This window comes from Mycteria americana, chromosome 1 (genome assembly GCF_035582795.1).
Source record: "Mycteria americana isolate JAX WOST 10 ecotype Jacksonville Zoo and Gardens chromosome 1, USCA_MyAme_1.0, whole genome shotgun sequence".
In the NCBI taxonomy this organism is placed as follows: Eukaryota; Metazoa; Chordata; class Aves; order Ciconiiformes; family Ciconiidae; genus Mycteria; species Mycteria americana.
The window spans coordinates 53485184-53506228 of record NC_134365.1 but is presented as its reverse complement, the minus strand read 5'-3'; the positions used below and the strand labels follow the sequence as shown (position 1 = coordinate 53506228).

Here is a 21045-nt window from a genome sequence, read left to right as displayed (position 1 = left end):
TTTTATCTCTGTCCATGCTTTTCATGTTCAATGTTAGGCTTCTTTTTCCAAAACTGTTTGTAAAGCAGTTCAATCATTATATTCACAGACTTGAATAAATGATTTCTGGCATATGTCTTCTAGAAGGAATAGAGAAGATCGACAGCAAACAGAGAAACTTAAGAAAATGGAACTATAATATCATAAATATTGACATTCATCAGTCAGTAAATGTATAGCCTAATTCTTGTCAATTTTTTTTGTAGTCTACTTGTGACCATCAGATCTTGTCATGCTAAATTTAGATACTCTGCAATAGGACTGCTTGAGCACAGGAATCTTCTACAAACTCTCTTTTAATTGGAGGATTAACATGTAATCTTGACTGACTTAATATACTGAGACTTTTCAGAGGTATTACCCCACATCAGATGTAACGTTTTAGTGAAATAGCATAGGCGATTCAGACCCCATTCCGGTACTGATATTTTCTCCTCTGGAAAAAGTTTAAACCTTGGCAGTCTGGTCAGTTGTACTGTTAGTTCTGAGTAACCAAACTATATTTCTTTCTCACAGAATTAATACAAAAGATGTATTCTTCATTGGAGAGCATATAGTAAAATGTTTGTCAGACCTAAATATACTTTTTTTTTATTTTGTAGAAAGACTTAATCTCAGAAAGAGGAGTAAAGCATACCGAATCCCTACCATCTCTTCTTTCATTTTGTTATTAACCTGATATCTGATACTTGCATTCTATTGTTAAATATGGTTAGAATAGAAGTCTATATGACCACAGACATGAACAATTTATGTGCAGTTTGAATATACTACTCAAATCTATAAAAATTCAAATAGCGTACATACCACTGTTCTTGGAGCCTTGTTTCAGTATTTTTAAAATATTCTTACATTAGATAATTTCCTTTTAGAAGGAGTGAGAGATATTGAGTTATAAAAATGACAGGCGTTTTAGTAAGTACATATGGCATGAAGTAGACCTATACCATATTCGTATACACCCATAATAATTGTTTTGAGACAGAGTGCAGAATGGTATGAATACACAGAATGCAAAACTCAGAAAATCAGATTTTCATTGACTTCCAAGGGCGTGAAGCTCATAAATATTGACAACTAGTAGTAAAATGGAGAGTGAAGTAGTATGATGTTTAAGCATGTTTGGGGACAATGCTAAGAACAACTGTATACCTTACTGTACAGAAAATCAAAGTAAGTGAATAAAAGTTATTCTCACTTTAAAAGTTTGGATATACCTGCCTATAGCCTAGCCTTACAAAATTGCACTGATATAAACAAAACCAGTCAGAACTCAAATAAATTGGGTGTGAAAGTTGCTTAAAAATAGTATTACTCATATTACCTCCTGGATTGTATTGGTAGTAAATGGGTCCCTAACTCTTAAGTGGATTTGAAAACATTTCTGAGGATGATAATGTTAATGCTGCAATCTACTCTTCCTGGTCAATTCTCTCCTCTGTCAGACCTATCCCTAAAGTCACTGAGCTGTACATACTCTATCTTTCTGCACCATGGGGTTGAATATTGCTGAGCTATGCCCATCTAGATAGGAGATAAAAGGATCAACAAAGGTAGATTGCAGACTTCGGAGCTTGAAAAAAATGGATTAAAACATTTTTCAAAGTTATTTCCAGTAGGACTGAGGTCTTGCCTGTTTCTCCACTGAACCATGACAGTCCAGTGGGAGTACCAATAATCTATGTCATCTCCACAAGGACAGTTTGGCTGTATTTCACAAAGTTAATGCCAGAGTATTTGTTGGTGTGCCTAAAAAGTGACAAGCTAATGGTGTCCTCATTCTGTAATGCTCTCATAATCATCCTACTGTAATTCCAGAGGTTAAGAGATTTTTTTTCCAAGCCATGAAAAATGTCCTGAAAAGAATGATCAGATTACTTGAGAGTTTTAGAATTCACTTGCTTAGGTTCAGCTTTTTCCTTGCAGTTTAATCTGATCCTTGCAACTATGTAATCATTTACACCCATGTATATTAATATTTAATTCAACTGATGTCACTAAATTGAACACCATTTATTCCTTAAAGCAGAATCAAGTTCAATACCAGGTTAAAAATGTATGCAGAATAGGAATTAGCACCTCAGTAGACTTAAAAGTATCTGATGAAAAATGAGGCTTTCATAACCTGTGCCCAGGAAATACTTTAAAGAGATCAGAATATTCCTAACTTCTAAGATAAAAGTTACTTCTAAGTAGTAGTAACTTCTAGAAGTAACTTCTAAGATAGAAGTTAGGAATATTACATAGATGTATGAAAATTCATAGTAGATTTCATTACATAGATGTATGAAAACCATAAAGCGATTACTAAGGGCAAATCTCTAAAACTTTCTTCAATATCTTTGGTGGTCTTTTGTATGAGATGATATGGGTATTACTCTTACAAATATGTTAGGGTTAGAGATGTTGTGGCAAGTGAGACTATGATGAAGTTTATCTTTCATAAATTACATCGAGATCTAAGTCTACTAAAAGTGAATTAATAATGGCTTCTTGAAAGTTCAGTTGATTCACTCATGTTTCCTTCTTAATCTAGTAGTCTTTGGATTTAAATAGATATGAATCCTTGGAAGCTCACATTTCTAGTAATCACAAGAACATCACATGCTAGTTAAAAATCTTTGGCTTATTATAGAATTTACAGCACACAGAATTGTTTCTAGTTTTAGTTCCACCTACAGAAAATGAAGTAATTTAGAATATTGAACTAACTAAAGTGTATTCATTTGCTTTCTAACCCAGACTGTTAACCTGAGTTCATGATCATAACACTAGAATCAGTATTTTCTTGTTTCATTGCCCTATATTCAGGAAGATATTGTATTTGAATGCCTTCAAATCCTTCAAAAATTATTTGCTATTTACTACTTACTACCCCTACTTCATAACCCATGATACCAGGAACTTCCCAAAACTGTTTTTCTACTTTTATCCACTGCTGCCTTTAGCTCTTTATTTTAGGTTATTGCGTTACTACAAAACTGAGCTGGCTGAGGTTAAATTATTGATTGCTAATATGAATTTGCATTAAATGCTAATAATAGTATTTAGTGTAAAGTTGTAAATTGTTCTGGTATCTATTTCTAAAGTATATTTATTATTCATGACTTCATGCATGAGTTTAGATAAATATTTTTTATGAACTCTGCAATTTGACTGTTTTTCTATTTATGGGATGTGATGGACCATCTCAGTTACTTAGTGCTACTTCTGTTTTCTGGGAGGCTATTTGAAATGTTTTATAGATCATAATTCCAAAGAATAAATTATCTTGTCGGTACACCAATCCCCCTATTTGCATATGAATATGGCATTCACATAAAGACCAGCCATTCTTCTCAAATTTATGCAAGCAAAAATCCGTGTTCATGAAAGTTTTCAAATAGCGAATAGCAAGGAATGTAGGTAAACAGCTCTAGACCAGAATTTAAGAGAATAACTGTAGGTGTTGGTTTTGTTTATTAAACCAGCTCTAGTTTTGATCTTGTTTGTAGTATAGAAAATAATCATTAACATGTTACAAAACGTTAGTGAAACCAGTCTGATGAGTACATTTTCAGCTAACCTGTACCTGTAGGACCACTTGAGCTCTTGCTGAGATCCATTAGCCTTGACAAAGGAACGATGGGAGGAATGCCTGGAGTACAGTTTATTAAACTTGTCTGGAAAGCTGCATTTCTATCATTCCAATTTCTAAAACAAAAAGCCATACAGGACTAAGTACAATGCCATGAGAGGTGTTTGCACTGTCTGTAGGCATCGACACGGATTCCTGAAACAGGATCCCAGGCTCTGTCTGTGGGTAGGGGAGGCCAGTTCAGAGTTCCTGCTCCAGAGGTGGCAGAGTGAGAGTCGAGCAGTCGGCATGAGGGAGCTCACAGACAGGAGGAACAGGGTTTATGTAACCTCATCCATATGCAAACAGTCCGGTGAGTTGCCAGAGCTGTGCCAGCATGCCACCCACTCAAGTAACGTCTTTATTATTCATTGAAAGATGCGGCAATTTTCTTTTGGTGTTGCAGAGCCTGTGTTAGCAGGGGATAAATATTACAGAAGGTGGTTACAGAGTTTTTATGTAATAAAGCAAGTCCTATTGAGAACCTGACTTTTTGTCAGGGAGCAGAGAGGGCCAGTTGTTCCCTAATGGCAGTGAGCTGTGCCCTCACCCACGGGGCGCAGTCCCATGGGGTCTGCACCCAGTGGGCAGAGCCAGGTACTGGTAACATGCTCCATTGACTACCCCAGACAGGCCCCTGAGAGATGACTCCGGTCCAGGGTCCATTGAGGGAGCCCAGCCAGGAGCAAAAGGAGATTGGGTCAGAGACAGGAATGGAGACAAGCCTGTAACGTGGGTTCATAGTCTATGCAGGAGGCAGGGCTGAAGATAAGACTGGAAAAAAGCCACTATGTATGTCCTAGGGGTCCCTCCAGGAGAAAAACTACCTACAGTGTAGGTCCAGCATCCACCCAGGAGTTAGGACCAGAGGCAGGGCCAGAGACTGGCACTGCTGCGGCATTGCTGGGGCAGGGACTGACAGCCCCAGGCTGAGCTGAAATGGGGTCCTGGGCCATGGGCAGGGTGGGGGAGGCCTGGGGAGATGCTGGGCATGGACAGCAAGACCCATAGGTCTCCTCAGAGCCCTGACACCTCTGGTTTTTATTCATTATTATAGTTTTGTCTTACCATATCGATGAAATGTGGTAAGTTGTGTTTGATTTATATATTATTATTTTCTGAGATTTTGAATGTTCTAGGAAAAAAATAGGTGAGGGGTAGTTCAGTGTCATTTTTTGGTAAAGAGCTTCAAGTTACCTTTGCTCCCATTTAAACATACATACTTTTTCCAGTACAGATTTAGAGTATCATCTTTACAATTAGCTGCTGGTTAACATTGAAGAGCTAATGCATGTAGCAGATGCTGTCCTGTATCTAATCTATAAAAATGTTGAAGTTAAGTTAGGACTACTTCAAATACCTAAATCCAACCTAGTCTGAACTCAAGACAAATCTCGGGGGGTAGTTTAATCTCAGATAAGTAATTTAATTTTAAAATGAACATTTTTTACCTGTTTTAAAAGGCTTGAACGGGGAAGTGAGAGAAAAAAATAAATAAAAGGAAAAAGGCAGATGTGAAACAAAACAACAGATTGTTGTAGCTGCAGATGAAGGTTGACAAAAGAGCAAATGATCATTACTTATGAGGAGAATAAGTAGAAGTGAGATAAACAGGGAGTGTAGAAAAGGAATTAAAGAAAGAAAAGGAATTATAGAAAGAAAGAATTAAAGGAAAGAAGGGAATTCACCTGATCAGCTGTTCAGAGGAGGAGATCACTTTAAAATCTGGTGCACTGGGGGCAAGGGAGCCTCTGAGCCCAACTAGGCAAAAGAAAACAGAAGACAAAGTGCCACACTGTCTCAGGTTGAATCTGATTTGTAAAATAATGCCAGGAGAAATCCTTAACCTTCCATCATGTATACTTTCAAGATTCATAATTTCAATGATATGATAGTTTACTGCAGTGTCAGTACAGGCATCTCATTTCCACAGCTCTCCACAGGACCTTGCAGCAGTTACCAAATCTATGAAATTACAGTTACCATTTATTTAACGGCTGTATTTAACTTCTTGAGATATCTCTGTGCAGTGAGTGTTCTTTCAAACCTTTTTTGAACAGTTTATTCAAATACTTCTCTGTTACCCAGTTCTGCTTGTTTGCTAGTCCAGTGTTGCTTAGCACAGAGCTGTACAAAGATTTGCTCGGATTTGAAATTACATAAATTTGGTTTTATGGTGCCAGGAATTATAACATAAAGGGTTGGGCTTGCACAGTATTTTTAGCAAGACTATGTAGTATACATTTATATATAAATACAGTTAGTATACTATTTTTTAAGAGTAGTCTAAAATCTTTACTGAATTAAATAAAATATTTTGATTGGTCATGGTGTCACGTAAATTTTCAAGTTTTTTTTTCTTGCTAGATGAAAACAGTGAAAATGATTACTCATAGGTGGTGAGTGTAGTGTTACTATTATCCTGTAAAAGTTCCTGAGGCAAGCACAGAAATTGCTCTAAAAAAACTAACTCCTTTTTTCAGAAAATGCTAGTAACTTTCATTGAAGCCAGAATAAGGATGTACACATTTACCCCTTGGATGTGAATATGATTCCTGAAAAAATGACAAGCAACTGAAAGCTCTTTGTCCTACCAAAGGAATTTGTATTAGAATAATTTCATAGTATAGCGGGGATCCACTGAGATTTGGATTCATATCACTTGCTCACCACAGCAGTAGGAGCTCCTTCAGTGCTTATGAAGAGGGGAAAAAAAGCAGCTGAATTCTAATTGTATCTTAACTGTATCTTTCCTAAGTGCAATACAAGGTTACAGGAACTTATTACTCTTGTGGTGGCATCCAAAAGGCAGAGTCACATTCCCTCCATTTCCCATGGAACACAGTTACAGCGGGAGAGTGCAAAATGAATCCAGCTCTCCCTGCAACCCTCTTTCTCCCAGCATATTTCATCAACCACCAAACTGTCTAGTTTTTCTCTAAAATTAGATGGAATTATGGCAGAAAAACCTATGAAGGGCTATTAAGCATAAAGACACTATTTCTCTTTCAGGAAGGCGTTGAGCTGCAAATTGCTGGAAACTGGGAAAATGCTAGGAAAGGATCACTGCATGTCCATCTTATTCTTATGCTCTTCTGCAGGCATCTAATAGTAGCCACTGTGAATGAAGCTGGTGAATGGCTGAAGCTAGATGAAGCTTAGATGAAGCTGTGGTGTGATCCAATGCAGTTGATCCTGTGGTCTCACAGTGAAATATCCATCTGTTCTTAACTAATTCTTGCAGTTCAGTAGGTTGCATCTTGTATTTCTGTTCTGTAGGCCAAGGATATAAATGTGACGGAAGTCATGGCTATTACAATGCTATATAATATAGTTTGATTTTCATGTTGTCTTTAGAAAGAAATTATCCCCCAAAATTTATTCATTTAAAATACAAAATCAGAATCTAGAAAGACTAACTGTATCTCAAGCAATCTTGCTGCTGTATGGTAGCATATGTTACCATATACCATATATATATTGCTCAGCATCGTAGTAATGACAGTCTTGAAGAGAACAAGGTGCCCTGAGTCCTAGTCCAGTGGCTGTGCCCTAGAAAACAGATCTTTTAATTTTCCAGTAAGATCTGCCCCTCATTCACTGAACAGGATGGGTTCTGAAGGAGACTAAATCGAAGTTGCCAAAGCAATCAACTGAACATGAAAAATATCCTAACTTTGAAGTGTCTGTAATAAATATATGTTTCATGATGGAGTGGAGTACTTCGACTGAGCTGTTCCTGGGTAAATAATACATCAACAGCCAGAAACACGAACTCGTGGAAAGGCCAGTGGAGTTCACAAAGTACACTTCACTGTTGACAAATCATCTGTCAAGTAAAATGAATTGTCTTTGCTGACTTTGTAGTTATAGTTATTATAGATACAGTTATTGTACTTACATAGTGGTAGTGTAAAGTTATAATAAATATCGGTATAAAAATCAGAAAAGAACTGTGAGGATGATTTTCCTAGTCAATGAGGGTTGTTCCATTAGCTTGCATTAGCTGTGGTCTGAGAATTATTTTTGTGCGTTCTGAGCCACACATAAGCAATGGAATGTAACCTTTAGATTATAGATACTAGATAGTGTTATTTAAATTCAAGCTGTTTCTATTGATTTTGTTTTGTTTCTGTATATGCCATGAAAAATGTCTCTAAAAGTACTTTGAGGAAAATATTCAGCACCACCAAACATAATCATCCAAAGTGGCGTCATCATCCAAAGAGCTAGGCTGCTGACAGAAGTTACAGATTTTATGAAAGGCATCCAGGTTTTTCAGTTTTATGGAAAAGATCATTTAAAATCTAAGCATTTTGAGTATCCTAATAATATAACGGAAATGCTTATGATAAAGCAGAACCTTGCATACACTTCTTGGAATCTACTATACTTGTTCCATAATAAACTTTGTTTAATTATATTGGTCTGCTGGATGTTAGGCATAGTTTTTCTCATACAACATCCTGTTCCTACCTATTCTTAGCTCCTCTCCAGGAATACATGTCGTTAGATTAGTTTATTCACTAGAACACCCAGTCATGCTAACTCTGCTGTAGCACAAGTTCTGTCACAATGTCGAGAGGTAACTTTTTTATCCAGCTGAAATCATAAATAGAAAGAGGAAAAAGATATCCCATTTAGTGCTGGACAAGGCTGAAAGCTGTAATTAACAAGTTTACAGTACTTACTCTAGCATCAATTTCTTCTCCAGCTCTGCTAAACTGGCTGCCAACTTACTTAAAAAGATTCATCCATTCATATTGTGGTATAGTCTCCACTCAGAAATTTCTTGGCCAGTAGCTACTAAAATTCTCCAGTTTTTGATTCCTTAACACCAGAAGTGTTTAGCAATGTTCGACAGGTATTGATCTACCTAAGAAAATGGTTTATAATAATCTATTAATGATGACTGGGGAACACCTCCTCTGCAAATAACTACTGCATTTCTTTCTTTTCCTCACTCAAAAAATAAAGAAAGAAAAATCAAGAAAGAAAAATCCACAGTTAACAGTAGAGACAATAAAATACAGGAGACCTTAAGTTCCTTTGCATTTAGAGCAAATCTGCCTTACAACATGTTTGAAATCATGTGCTCTCTGATATCACAGATTCAGTCAATTCCAAACCCCACAATAAAGATATTCTGAGTCTCATTGGGAACGAGACGTCTTGTAGAAATTATCGTATTGCATACCAGATGGCATCTTTCTTGCAGACATCACTTCAACGTGCTTCTTCTATTGCCTTGGAGAAGAAAGAACCAAGTATTGCCATCCCTGTAAGAGACTTATGCGTCAGTTTTCCCATGCAGGAATAGGTACATCTTTTTTGATTGTGCTATCACAGAAGGATTGTCATGGGATTTATGTTCTTTGAAATCATAGGGAAGCACAATAGTATGTAAATGGGTTGCAGGTGAGACCATCTCATACAGTCTGTACGACATTTTTCAGTATCAGGACCAGCTTTAGGCATAGGCAAAGTAGGCACTGCTTGAAGCAGCACACTGGTGGGGCTGGCACTGAATCATAGACTAGGAAAATGAAGAGATAGACTTTTAGTCTCAAAGCAATAGCACCTGCTCCAAGTTCCACTTGCACTGGCTTGGAAAAACTGTCCAAGCAGCCCCCCTAAGATAAGTTTCCTGGACTGGCAAAGAACAAGGAGATCTAGATCTACTAAAGAGCTGCAAGTTCCCGTAATGAAAGACTTGACCCTAATCCCCACATTCCTGGCTCTGCTCTGTGCCTTCCTTTGCCTTTGCCTTACTACTACCTTTGGTGGAAGGAGGGAAAAAAAGTCTTGCAGATAACAGGATACTCTAGCAATGAGGCTAGGGATGAGGACAAGGCGGCAAGCTGACTGTGTTTCTCCTTATGTTCTTTCCCCTTGCTGAACCTTATGTTGTGTTGATGGGCTCAGACATGTAGTTATACTGATAAGGGACAGAGTTGGAGGACAGTGTGCAGTGGGACTAGCAGTGCTATAATCATCCAGTGCTGGGGCCATGGAGATAGTTAGACACAATACCAACAGCTACATGAGGAAATGTGTCTGTGGAGCCACTCAAAAAATGAATTTTGCCTACACTGTTGCTAGGCATTGAGCCAAGCACTTCTCATCCCTGGCAGCATAACTTCCACGTTGTTTATAGTAAGGTAAAGAAGAAGCAGTTTGACCATGAAACTGGTATTGATTATTGGCTGTGCCTTACTGGGGGCAGAACATTTTTGTTGATGGGGGAGACAAGATGCAGAGACATTTGTGTCTATGCATATACGGGAAATACAGGAGTCAATCATGCATGATCCTTTCAAAGAGTGGGATTATGCTTCACTAGGTCTCTTTACGATATCAAATTTTCTGTTTATGGGGGAAAGGGGAAGACAAAGTCAGGAATACTTTTCAAAGGAATTCATGATTTCTCAGTCAGCTAAGAAAAATTCAGCAAGGATTTAATTCTCATCTTTTCAAGATAATTTTGTTCTCAATTTCTTCGCTGAAGAGCTTGCCCAGCCTTTCAAATTTGCTTACCCAAGGGAAGTCCACTATATTTCAACTTAACATAGCCTACCCTCCTCCTTACAGCCTTGCTACTGACTGGGCACAACCCTGAAGGGATTATGCTCCATCTATGTACAAAGATATTGATTCACAATAGAAAAAACCCTGCAAAATAGGGAAGATTTACCGACAGATGTGAACAAATGCGTTTGTATCTCCATGAGGCCTAGATTCCTATCAATTTGGTATATTTACTTTCTTTGAGAAAAAATGAATTATCCATTAATCTGTTTGAAGTACATTTAGTTATTTGCGCACACTGTACTCTTACCAAAAATATATGCTCTATATTGCATATATGCACATGCTATTGTTATTAAATACTTGAGAAAACTCCTAGAAGTTTCTTCAGATCTACCAGCGCCTGATAAGCCTTCAGTACTTTTTGAGAGACGTAATGAACCTTTCATACTTCATGTAGTAATGTATCAAACCAGTAAGAAGCCCTGGAGTAATGTAAGATCTCATAACAGATCTGTCTTAGGCAACTTTCCAACCTCATGAAAGATCTTCTATGGCTCAACTAAGGTTATTCTACAAAATCATTATGGACTTCAGTTTGCATGAGATGTTCCACAAATCCAAGCAGCAATATCAGAGTGAGAGGTCATCCAGTTTTAGTCCAAGGACTAGTCGGGTTGCAGTTGAAACTCTTTTAATATTGTTAATCTTAAATAGCCAGCTAAGTTTAGAGTCCGTTCTGTGACTGCTCAGGGAGCCTCTACATGTCGCTTGCAGAGACTTTGTATTAACGTGTCGGTCAGACTGTAGGTTTGGATTTCCATGAAACAGTTTTCTGCCATAGTATCATCAATCCCAAATGATGCTCTTGTCAGATATATATGTAATTTCCTTATGCCTGGAATGAAATTCCTTCTTAGAGATGGTCATTACTTGAGATTCACAATGGACAAAAAAACCAAAGAAAAGTAAGTAATGTGTTCAATAAATGAAGTTCTACTGGACAGGATTCTTCTTAGAATTGTACCCTGAATATACCCATTTTCTGCCTTTTTTGCTAAGTCTTTTTATCCTGTTATGAAAAGCAAAAGTTTAGTAAACATTACTCCCAGAACAAAGGTGTAAAATACTTCCATCTTGAGAGAAACTGTCTCAAAAATGGAACATTGATGGAAAATACATCATGAGGTATTACTTGTACAGAAAATGAACTTTGCTTTCATTTTAAATTCATCATCTTTTATTAAATTTTGCCCAGTTATAGTTGATAAAATATACATCGTCTCTAGAAATCATGCAAATCTTATGTCTGCCTGCTATCATTCACATTGTTGTAAGAAAAGGATATGAACTTAAAATTTTATTTGGTAAAAATATTCTTTTAATTATTCATTTGAAATGGTGACCTTTTCAAGTTGAATTATTATATGTTGGCATGAAGGTTTTCTTGTGTCTTATAATATTTTACGGTTGAAGAAATCATGCAGATAATCTAATTACTTTGACTAAAATTGTTGTGCCATTTATGTCTTTTGCTGTACTACAGGAGAGAAACTGTAAAATGTATTCATTATAGATTCATTAAAGGGTTTTGCTATTATATAAGCAGAGATGCAGACCACTACCTATCTTGTATTAAAAGGGGAAAGGGGAAGGCATAGTAAACCATGCCATAGGCTATGGTTTATGTATTGCATTTCTTAATGTCTTGTGAAACGTAAAAATCTACAACAGATATGTAAAGCGTAACTGGTATGAAGATTCTATTCAGATTTAAGTGCTCTAGGTTGCTTTTGAATCTTGCTATTTTCTGCATTTGTTTTGACTGCTCTCATCATTCAAGATTGACGCTTGGATGGGTGTGTAGGAGGAAGCAGCAGCAGCAGGCTTACAGCTTGCAGACAAAAAAAAAAATCTGCCTTATCTGATGGCTATTATTGAAAATGCGAGGTGTAGCCTAGGCTGGGTAATGAAGGGGAGAGAGCGAGGGGGAGCAAGAAGCATGGAGCTGCATACTGATGAGTGTAGGAGTACTTGATAAAAAGAATTCTTGCTGCTGGCAGTGCATTGCTCATTGTGGAGTATTCCAACAATCACATATAACGGAGAACAGCTTAGCTGACAGCTTGATATGCTTTTTTTTTTTTCCCTGCTGTATGACGTACTGGTCTGTAGTAAAGATTAATAACTAAGAAATGTAGAGCTAGGATCAGATCTTACGGTATATACTGACCTGTAAACTATGTTTTACTTCTGACTTTTCTGCTTGCTGAAAACATTAATCTGTCAAGCTGGCGGGCTCCTTTGATACCAACTTTCCCAGGAACACGATGTGGCAATGCCACCTCTCAGCCCAGGACTACCGCTATTATCCAGTGGATGGTTATTCGTTGCTTAAACGCCTCCCTCTTCACCCTCCTACAGGACCCCGATGCCCTGTCCAGACAGTGGGACAATGGTTGGAAAATATTGGGCTACCTCAGTATGAAAACCACTTGCTGGCTAATGGATTTGACAATGTGCAATTTATGGTAAGAAATCTTCTGTGCATAGCTGTGTATATACACTGTAGCTGCCTTTTTTGTCTGTATCTTATGTGCTCATAAAAACCTTAAAGCTATTCTGCATTGCACTAAGAAGATCTGTTTAGTGTTTCACTTTTCTATGTCTAGCTAAATTAATATATAAACTGTCCTTGTATAAACTTCCAAATCGTACACGTTACAAATATTCTAGCCAGAAATATGGTAAAAGAAAAGCTGAATATTAAGGTTCTCTCTCCTCGTCATCAATCTTCAGATTAAAAAAGAAAAATGCACAGTTCTTTTAATCCATTGCAGGATTTTCACAGTATGGAAAAGCTTTAAACACCCCTATCTGCAATACATCACGTTATTACTTTTATTTAAACATTAACATCATTGTAATAATAATTAAATAACATGCAATGCCATTCTTGCATTGAGAGGTATTTTAATGCTAGAAAATTATTTAATGAAGTGTGCTCTCTCTGCAAGTGATTCTGGATGCCTCAGTTAAATGTTTTTGCATCTCAGATAATCAGGCTATGGGATTCACTTGTTGAAACTTATGCCCTGTGTGGAAAAGTAATGCATTCCTTTTAATAGTGCCATTTCCATGTCATATCAGGAACATATGAATGAAATAAAATTTTATGTACTTCAGAATTTACAGTATAACTGTGTGGTGTAAAGTAACATAGACCTCTCATGCACAAACTTTCAATTGAAATGAATATTGACAGTAAAGAGAGAAGCTTACTTGTAAGGTTGTTATATAATCACTTGTCTACCTGCTTCAGTATTCCCCTTACTTGAACCTCTTGCAGAAATCCTGACCACATTTTTTATAAAGTAGCAGAGCCTAAAATATTATTGATCACCCCTTTTTGAAGATATTTTTAGTAACCATGTATATCTTGGAACAGTTCTAACTTTTCATAACTTATACCTGGCATATAAGAAACAGAAGTGAAACAGCATGAATATTATGACTATAAAATCATCGCATGAGTTGTCTTTTTCCTATTTAATTTCTTTTGCCAACATCATTATATGCCTATGGGTTACTGATCAGAAAATTAAGGCACAGATCTCTGCCATTTCCACGTTATAATAGTGTAGAGGTTTCTCACTGTTTTTACATGGCTGCCATGTGTTCTTTTGCTTGTATCAGTAAAAATCATTAGAATCTTTACCTTTAAATATTCTTGAAAACAAAGCTGCAAGGGTGTGCTGTCAGCCCAGCAATGTAAAAAAAAATTCCAAAATGCGTTTCAAGCTACAGTTTCCCAAAATGTAACCCCATATTCTTACATATGTTGTAGCGTTAGTTACATAAGTAGATGATCATTTAGTCTTAAAGAGATTACAGAGGGAAATTGTTCACAAGAGGCTGTAGGTGGCATAACAAATGCAGAGGGGTACCTACCACAGGTAAATGATGAGCACCAGAGAAGCCAAAGAAACTGCCCTGGAGGGCTTTCCAGTCGTCCCCTGGCTCTGGAGGGGCCTGAATCATGTTCTGGGGGAATTTATAAGACTTTCGTTTCCTACATCTCTTATTAGTATACTTAGGTAAACATACAAATTATATATGAGATTCTATTACTCAATATGCAAATCAAACTTTTCGGGTATCAGGCAGATTAAGTTATGCCTGCATACTTGTGTGTTAGCTAATGTTTTCCAGTTTCTTTAATTTAAGCCTTTTCTGAAGTGGTTTGTTTTTAAAAATACATCGCAGGTACAATACATAATTACTCTTAATATTAGTTGGGGTAGCATGCGTATGTGAATGGAAGATTAGACTCTTAAATCCAATGATAAGCAGAAAGCTGGAAAATTGCCTAGTAATAAAAAATGTATCATTTCAGTAATTTAGTAATTCCTAATTTATTGATTTCACACTGTTCATCATGCTGTTACATATTTCAGGTTTTGTTTCTACCAGAAGTTGAATAGTTCCCATATTTTATTGGAAATAAAAATGATCAGAAAACACCAATTCCTTTATATATTATTCTTTTGAATATATCAGCATTATGTAAGGAAAGTCCATCCTGAAAATTTAAATGAGTGCTTTTTAAAATATTTTCCATTCTAGCCAAAATGTTAAAGAGAAAATTAAACTTGAAAAGTATATAGGAAAATGAGAGAAGAAAGACCTGCTATGCTAAGAGAAAAATTCGTATTACTCCAAACTTAAATGTCTTGTAGTCTTCCTCAATATGACAACTGCTTTACCTTTATTAAACTGGTTTACATATTAAGCTATATTTTACAAGCTTATTAAATTAAGTGTTTCAGATAGGTTAGCTACTTTACATTGAACAACTCTAATACTTCAATGCAGTGAAAATCAGTTAGACATATTTGTTCTTTATTCTGTACCATATTCCTGCTTTTGTTTTTCTGGAAGCACATTCTGACCTGCATTTATTCATTCTGTTGCCTAAGCAACAACCATCACACTCCTATTAAGTATGATTTAGTAGTACAGGTCTTACTAGATGTTCAGAACAGGAGAGGGAATATCACAATGATATAATTAATGTCCATAGAATAACATACATCTGAGAACAAATATATCCTATTTATGCTACTCTCAACAGCAAGATTCTATTAATTAAATTAACATTCTAATAAAAAGGCATTTTTCAGATAAAAAGATTTCATGGTTAATCATTCATTAGATCATAGAAATTAACTCCTTGTGTTTAGTCCCCCTTGGGCATTAGGAAAGTTATTCACTAGACTATGCTTATGTTTATGTTACCTGAAGTGTGTGGACTTTATAGTAAGAAACAGCCTGTTCCCTATTAACTTTACAGTATGAATATTTTTCCCATAGTTCATCAATATATATGTTTAAAAAATAGGTTGAACCATAGTATTAAAAAATTAGTTGTGTTTTCATGAACTACTTTATTTCTACTTACAGCGTATTTGCACACATAGCAAGTGCAATTCCTGCCTACTATTAGCATCGTGCAGGAATGACACTTGCATAATATTTAGTAGGCCCAAGGCAGATTCAGTCCTAAGACTTGGTTCATGTGTGCTTGTAGGAGTAAAATCATACTTGAATATGTATATATATATATGCAGTCATTATTAACTTTGATAATTTCTTGTGTAATAGGCTGCAGTGTCCTTCAGATGAAAAAATTCCTAGTGACTTTGTGCAGAGATGCTCTTTATTTGAAGATGCAGATGATACTGCAGTTTCATAATGTAAGAGCTATTTTGCAGTTAAACTAATTCTAAAGTGCAAGAAAACAATTAGATCAGTCATAAATTGCAGTATATAAACTAGATATAAACTATAAGGAAACCTAATGAATCCGTGAACACCTTTCGATGCATAAGTCTCATGGATATCCCTGGGACAAGCTATAATCTTTATGCAGACTTGCAGGCCTACATAACTCAGTATGCTGAGAAAAAAAGTTAAATTGCAGAGAAACAGATGAAAATATACAATGTGCGAGGCTACTAGATCCTTGCATGCAGCTTTCTACAACTCTGGAGCTTCATCAAAGACTCCATTCTAGATTCACAGAGATAAAAGCAGTTCAGTCAAATCACTGCCCAGTGGGGACTAGTTCTTATTAAGTACTGCGTATGACTATCTATTTATAGGTTGTTCTAATCATTTAAGATATTCTGAAATTTTATCACTTGCTTAATATTGCAATTTGATGAAGATAATATCTCTTAAAAAGATTTATAAAACGCTGTATGAGAGAAACATGGACCAGGCAACCAAAATAAGTTAACAGAAAAATATGAAGCATTTTATTATATTTTTTGACATTCCAAAATATTGTTCACTAGTAACAGTTAATAACCTGAATTGGCATTAGACACTAGACTTTCATTGCTGCTGTGAACTTACAGACATGCACCTCTACCCCTTCAGGTACTTAAATGGCTTGCATTGCCTGAGGATCTAAGTATTGCCTAAGTATTTTTTTAAATTCTTTTTCACTGTTGGGAAACTGAGGCATAGAGTAACTGCAGGGTGGAATTTAAAACTGCTTATACATTTGAGGTAAGAGGCACTAGTTCTTAAAATAGCTACTAACATAATGTTTAACAGATCAATTCAGTTGCTTAAACATAGGTATCTAGTACCAACTGAGACACTGTAGGGAATCCAGGAGATCCAGACAGGGCTGACAGATATTACTGAGGAACAGAGACAGCCAGACCCTTCATGATTAGCAGCTGCAGTCCAGGTGGGATACCACCAAGCATCTCAGACAGCTCTACAGTCCTGAGGCTTATGCAACTGAAATGAATCTTAAATGTTGTAGGTCACACAGAGCTTGTGACATGTCCAGGAACTGAATACAGAGGTCTTGAGTTTCCACCTAGTATCTTAGTTGCATATGCATTTCTTTTCCTTCTAGTAATTTTCTGTATTTGTATTCATCCTGTGAACTTACCTGCCTAAGTATTTACCTGGTTTCACAGTACTAAGCATGGACTACCTTCTCAATTCCCCTTAGCTGCCTGTTTTGGATTTAGTTTGAGTTAAGTTTTGACTTTTCTTTCTCCCTGCCTCTCTCTCTTTCTTTCTTTGTTTCTTTTCTTTAATTTTTTACTAGGTCTGGAGGTTTATTAGTCAGCTGAAGTTTATCTGGAGACTATCCTGTCTCAGGTGTCATTCCTGGGATTTGCTGTCCTGGAATTCCCAGTAATTCTTCTTGCCTTTAATCTCTGGAGGATCTTAAACTCTGCATCAAGTATAAAGGACAGAAGCAATTTTATTTCTTTGGAGTGAAATGCACCTGAAGAAATTCTCTATGTACATTGGCTCCAAGTCCTGCACTTGTAGAGACCACCACAGCTTTTATCCAAAAATACCAGGTGCAGAGATTGATCATTTGGGCATTAGATGAAAGCATGAAAGAGTGAGTCAGTCTGCCAACACCTCTCTTAAATTAGCCATGCTTCAGATGATGAAAAAGAGGCCAATGTCTGACAAGGGTTCTAGTCTGTAGTGACTTCAGTGACTTTCGGAAGCCAACTCCTAACGTGCTTAGGAGAGCAGATCAACCTTTGCAACATCCAGGCTCTGAGCTGTCCAGGCCCATAATTGCTACTGCAGAGACTCATCAGGGCACTCATGCATCATTTGAAGTGTAAGAAGATTTAGAGAGCATTGTCTGTGCGTAGTTTACCCAGAAATGAAGAACTGTTTAAGGCAACCTTAAAAGTGGCAGTCAGTGATATGCAGCAAGCCACATTTTTAGCAGAGTGGAAGGAATACAAGTCCCACAGATGCTGGAGTAAGCTGTGGTTTAAGATTTTCTGTACATCTAGTAAAATCTTAGAATATATGCCTGGAACCACAAGTTTCAATCCCCTCATCTGGACCTCACTTGCAAACCCCAGGACTTGCTTTTAGTTTCATGGCAGACCTACAGAACTTGACACTAAAACTATGGAGCTCCTCTCAGTGCCAGTGTGGCCCTGGCTTCTTCCCTGAGCAAAGTGGCTCTTTGTCACTCTGCTCTCTTCTGAGTCTTCCTCTCCTTCACCTCGGTAACCCTTTGCGATTGTGGCTCCTGAGACAGACCAACTCTTCCCTTAGTCCAACCTGTTAGCCAAACATAGAGTGGGGCAGAGTTAAAGTTCAAATATAGACATCTACATGTGTACCAGTCAGTAGATGTTTAGGACTCAGTTCAGTTGCCCACATATTGGAATCACTTGAGCTGGCTGAGACATCTGTGTAGGCCTGGAATATATGATACAGGATCTATGGAAAACCCATACCCGTCTGGAGCTTCAGTTGGATTCCAGGCAACGTACATTTGCAGCACCTCAAATGACTCTAAATTCGTATCTGTGGGCAACTAGGTGAAGCACCTAATCAGCCATTAAAGCCAATGGAGCATAGAATGCAATTTAGCTGACTGGCTGACTAACTATTAGGGTACTTATTTTAGGATAAATTAAAGCAGATTCATCTGGTCAGCTGAATCACTGTCTAGGCTGTATTGATTTTTTTTTATTAGGTCTCCTTAAGCTATCATGTAGACACAAAAATTTCTATGGCTCAATTTGGGCTAGAATCCATCCAGGGTTCACTGAAAAGGAAACACAAAGTTTTTTAATTAAAGCTTTTTCTCCTCCCTCAGAACATCCAGCCCTGAGGCTTCAAGATCTCCTTTTTCATCCTAGTAGGGATTCTTACTATAAAACCTGCAAAGTAGAGCTCAGGTGGGTGCCAGAGATGAAGATTGTGCCTGTCATCCTGCAACAGCAGCAGGTTTAACAAATAATCCCATTCCACATGCTCCAGTTAATGCTTCTGTCATGGTATTCCTCAAGCTGGTCAAGAGACAGAAGGGCTTATTAATGTACTCCTCAGTATCGCATGTGTAAATAATAACTCGCACTGTCTTTCTGTCTTGAGGTCTCAGACCATTCTTCATCATCCTGTGTGAGTGCATGCAGATCTGGAGAGGCAGTGCTCATTCCCCAGTGGAAAGGGATTTTAGAGGAATCTGCTTCATGTTTATATATCTATATATGTAATGTGTGTGTGTGTGTGTGTGAGACAAACAGGCACTGCAGGCTGGTGGTCACTGATCCTGCACTTGACAAAGGAATTTATGAAAATTTTGGCAGTGACAATTGCTCAACAGAGGAAAGAAAAACAAAACAGAATTTTTGTGTATTTCACTTGAACAATTGATTCATAAGGAACCCATCTCCAAACAGGCTGTTGACTTCATTAAGGCATCCTGGGTATGGTGGATTCATTGAGAGTCAGAGGAAGTATGTTTTCCTCTAAACCTATCTCGACAGTTGTATCTTGAAGGTATAATCAGGGATGGGTCCATCTGCCTGTCTGCTAGGTTCTGCTAAGTTAACCTTTAGGTGAGGGTTTCTCTGGTTATTCTGGAATATTTGGCCATCTCTATTTAAATTTTGCTGTACGTAAGGTTGTAGATACAAGGCACACAGGCAGGACTTCATTCTGTACACTTGGTGGACAATCCAGGTGCCAGTATATGCGGTGGAATGCCCTTCCACTCACCTCTGCCATTCAGGTTAGTGACATCCAGTGTATATGTGCCCCTCTGGAAAGCTCACTCTGCAGCAGTCTGAGAGAAAGGAGCTTGTCCAACGTACGTATCAATGTATTGGGCTCTGTCTTACCCTCCCTAAGAACAGAGGACCAAATCCAGACGTTGAAAGCCATTGCATGCACAGTCACCACTAAAGGTGAAACTATTTCATGGTACATATCTGTGAGTATGGTACTTGAGGACTGGAATTAGTCCCATCTGTTCTAACAATATGTTAAATGTTAATGTGAAATGTTGTGCTTGAGCTAAAAGCCCGCCTAGTGCAGAGATTGGCCTTCATCTCGGTGTACAAACACTGATGAACTGTATTCTGAGACTACATATGTGAGGAATTGTCTATTGGCCCTAAACACAAGTTTATGAGAAACTAGTAGCAAATATTTCATCTGAAAGTTAGGTTGGTTGATAAAGCAGGTGAAAATTCTAATAATGATATAATAAAGCATGACATTTTAATAACTGATAAAATAAGAGATGTAATGTCGATACAATGTTCTTGCTATGTATTTATTTAAGGCCAAAACCTTCCAGCTGATTTTGTTACCAAAAAGGACAATGCTAAATCTTCAAGAATTAGAAATGTTTGTGTATAGAATGATGTGTATAATGCTATTCTTCATAACTTGTGAAAGATATAGTAAAAATGACAATATATAAAGGTCATTAAAAGTGACAGAAAGTTTAAAGGTTAAGAGAGGCAGAAAGTATAAGAGCTTTTACTCTTCAGAGTGAAAAACTGAAGATTCAAAGGACAATCAGCTTATAATTTTATTTACATTGTAGGTAAATAATGGAAAACTTTGCAATGGAAGGCAATGGTAGGCTTAAAACCAGTGGCCTGTATGTAACAGAAAGTTACAGCTTATTCTTAGTTATTTCATATGGGAATACTTCTCAATAAAATTTAAAAAAAATAAATAAAAGGAATTTTAAAAATAAAAATATACAGTTCTGTATATTACTGTTTTAGAACAATATTGTCCCACAAGAAACGATTAAGTGGAATCTGGACCAATAGGTAAATCAATCTCAAGCAGCGACAGACTTCCCTGACTAAGTTAAAGATGTTTGAAGGACACAGCAGTACAGAGGAGCTTGATTACAGATAATTACATTGTGGGATTCTGAAGGAGTTATCAGGTAAAGATTAATGGGTACTAACAGATAACTGGAAATGAGCATAAGATTCTTGGACATGTTGTCCTTTATGAAGGAAGACTGGGTGATGTAA

General features: G+C 37.1%; 1 protein-coding gene across 3 annotated transcripts in view; it reads left to right on the top strand.

The window, feature by feature from the left end:
- The window catches only part of ANKS1B (ankyrin repeat and sterile alpha motif domain containing 1B), a 452062-nt gene that overhangs the window by 238464 nt on the left and 192553 nt on the right, over positions 1 to 21045 (top strand). For all 3 annotated transcript variants that reach the window (XM_075497691.1, XM_075497704.1, XM_075497700.1), the window contains one exon: positions 12608 to 12714. In XM_075497691.1, the coding sequence (XP_075353806.1) occupies positions 12608 to 12714 (107 nt within the window). The remainder of the gene's footprint in view (positions 1 to 12607; positions 12715 to 21045) is intronic.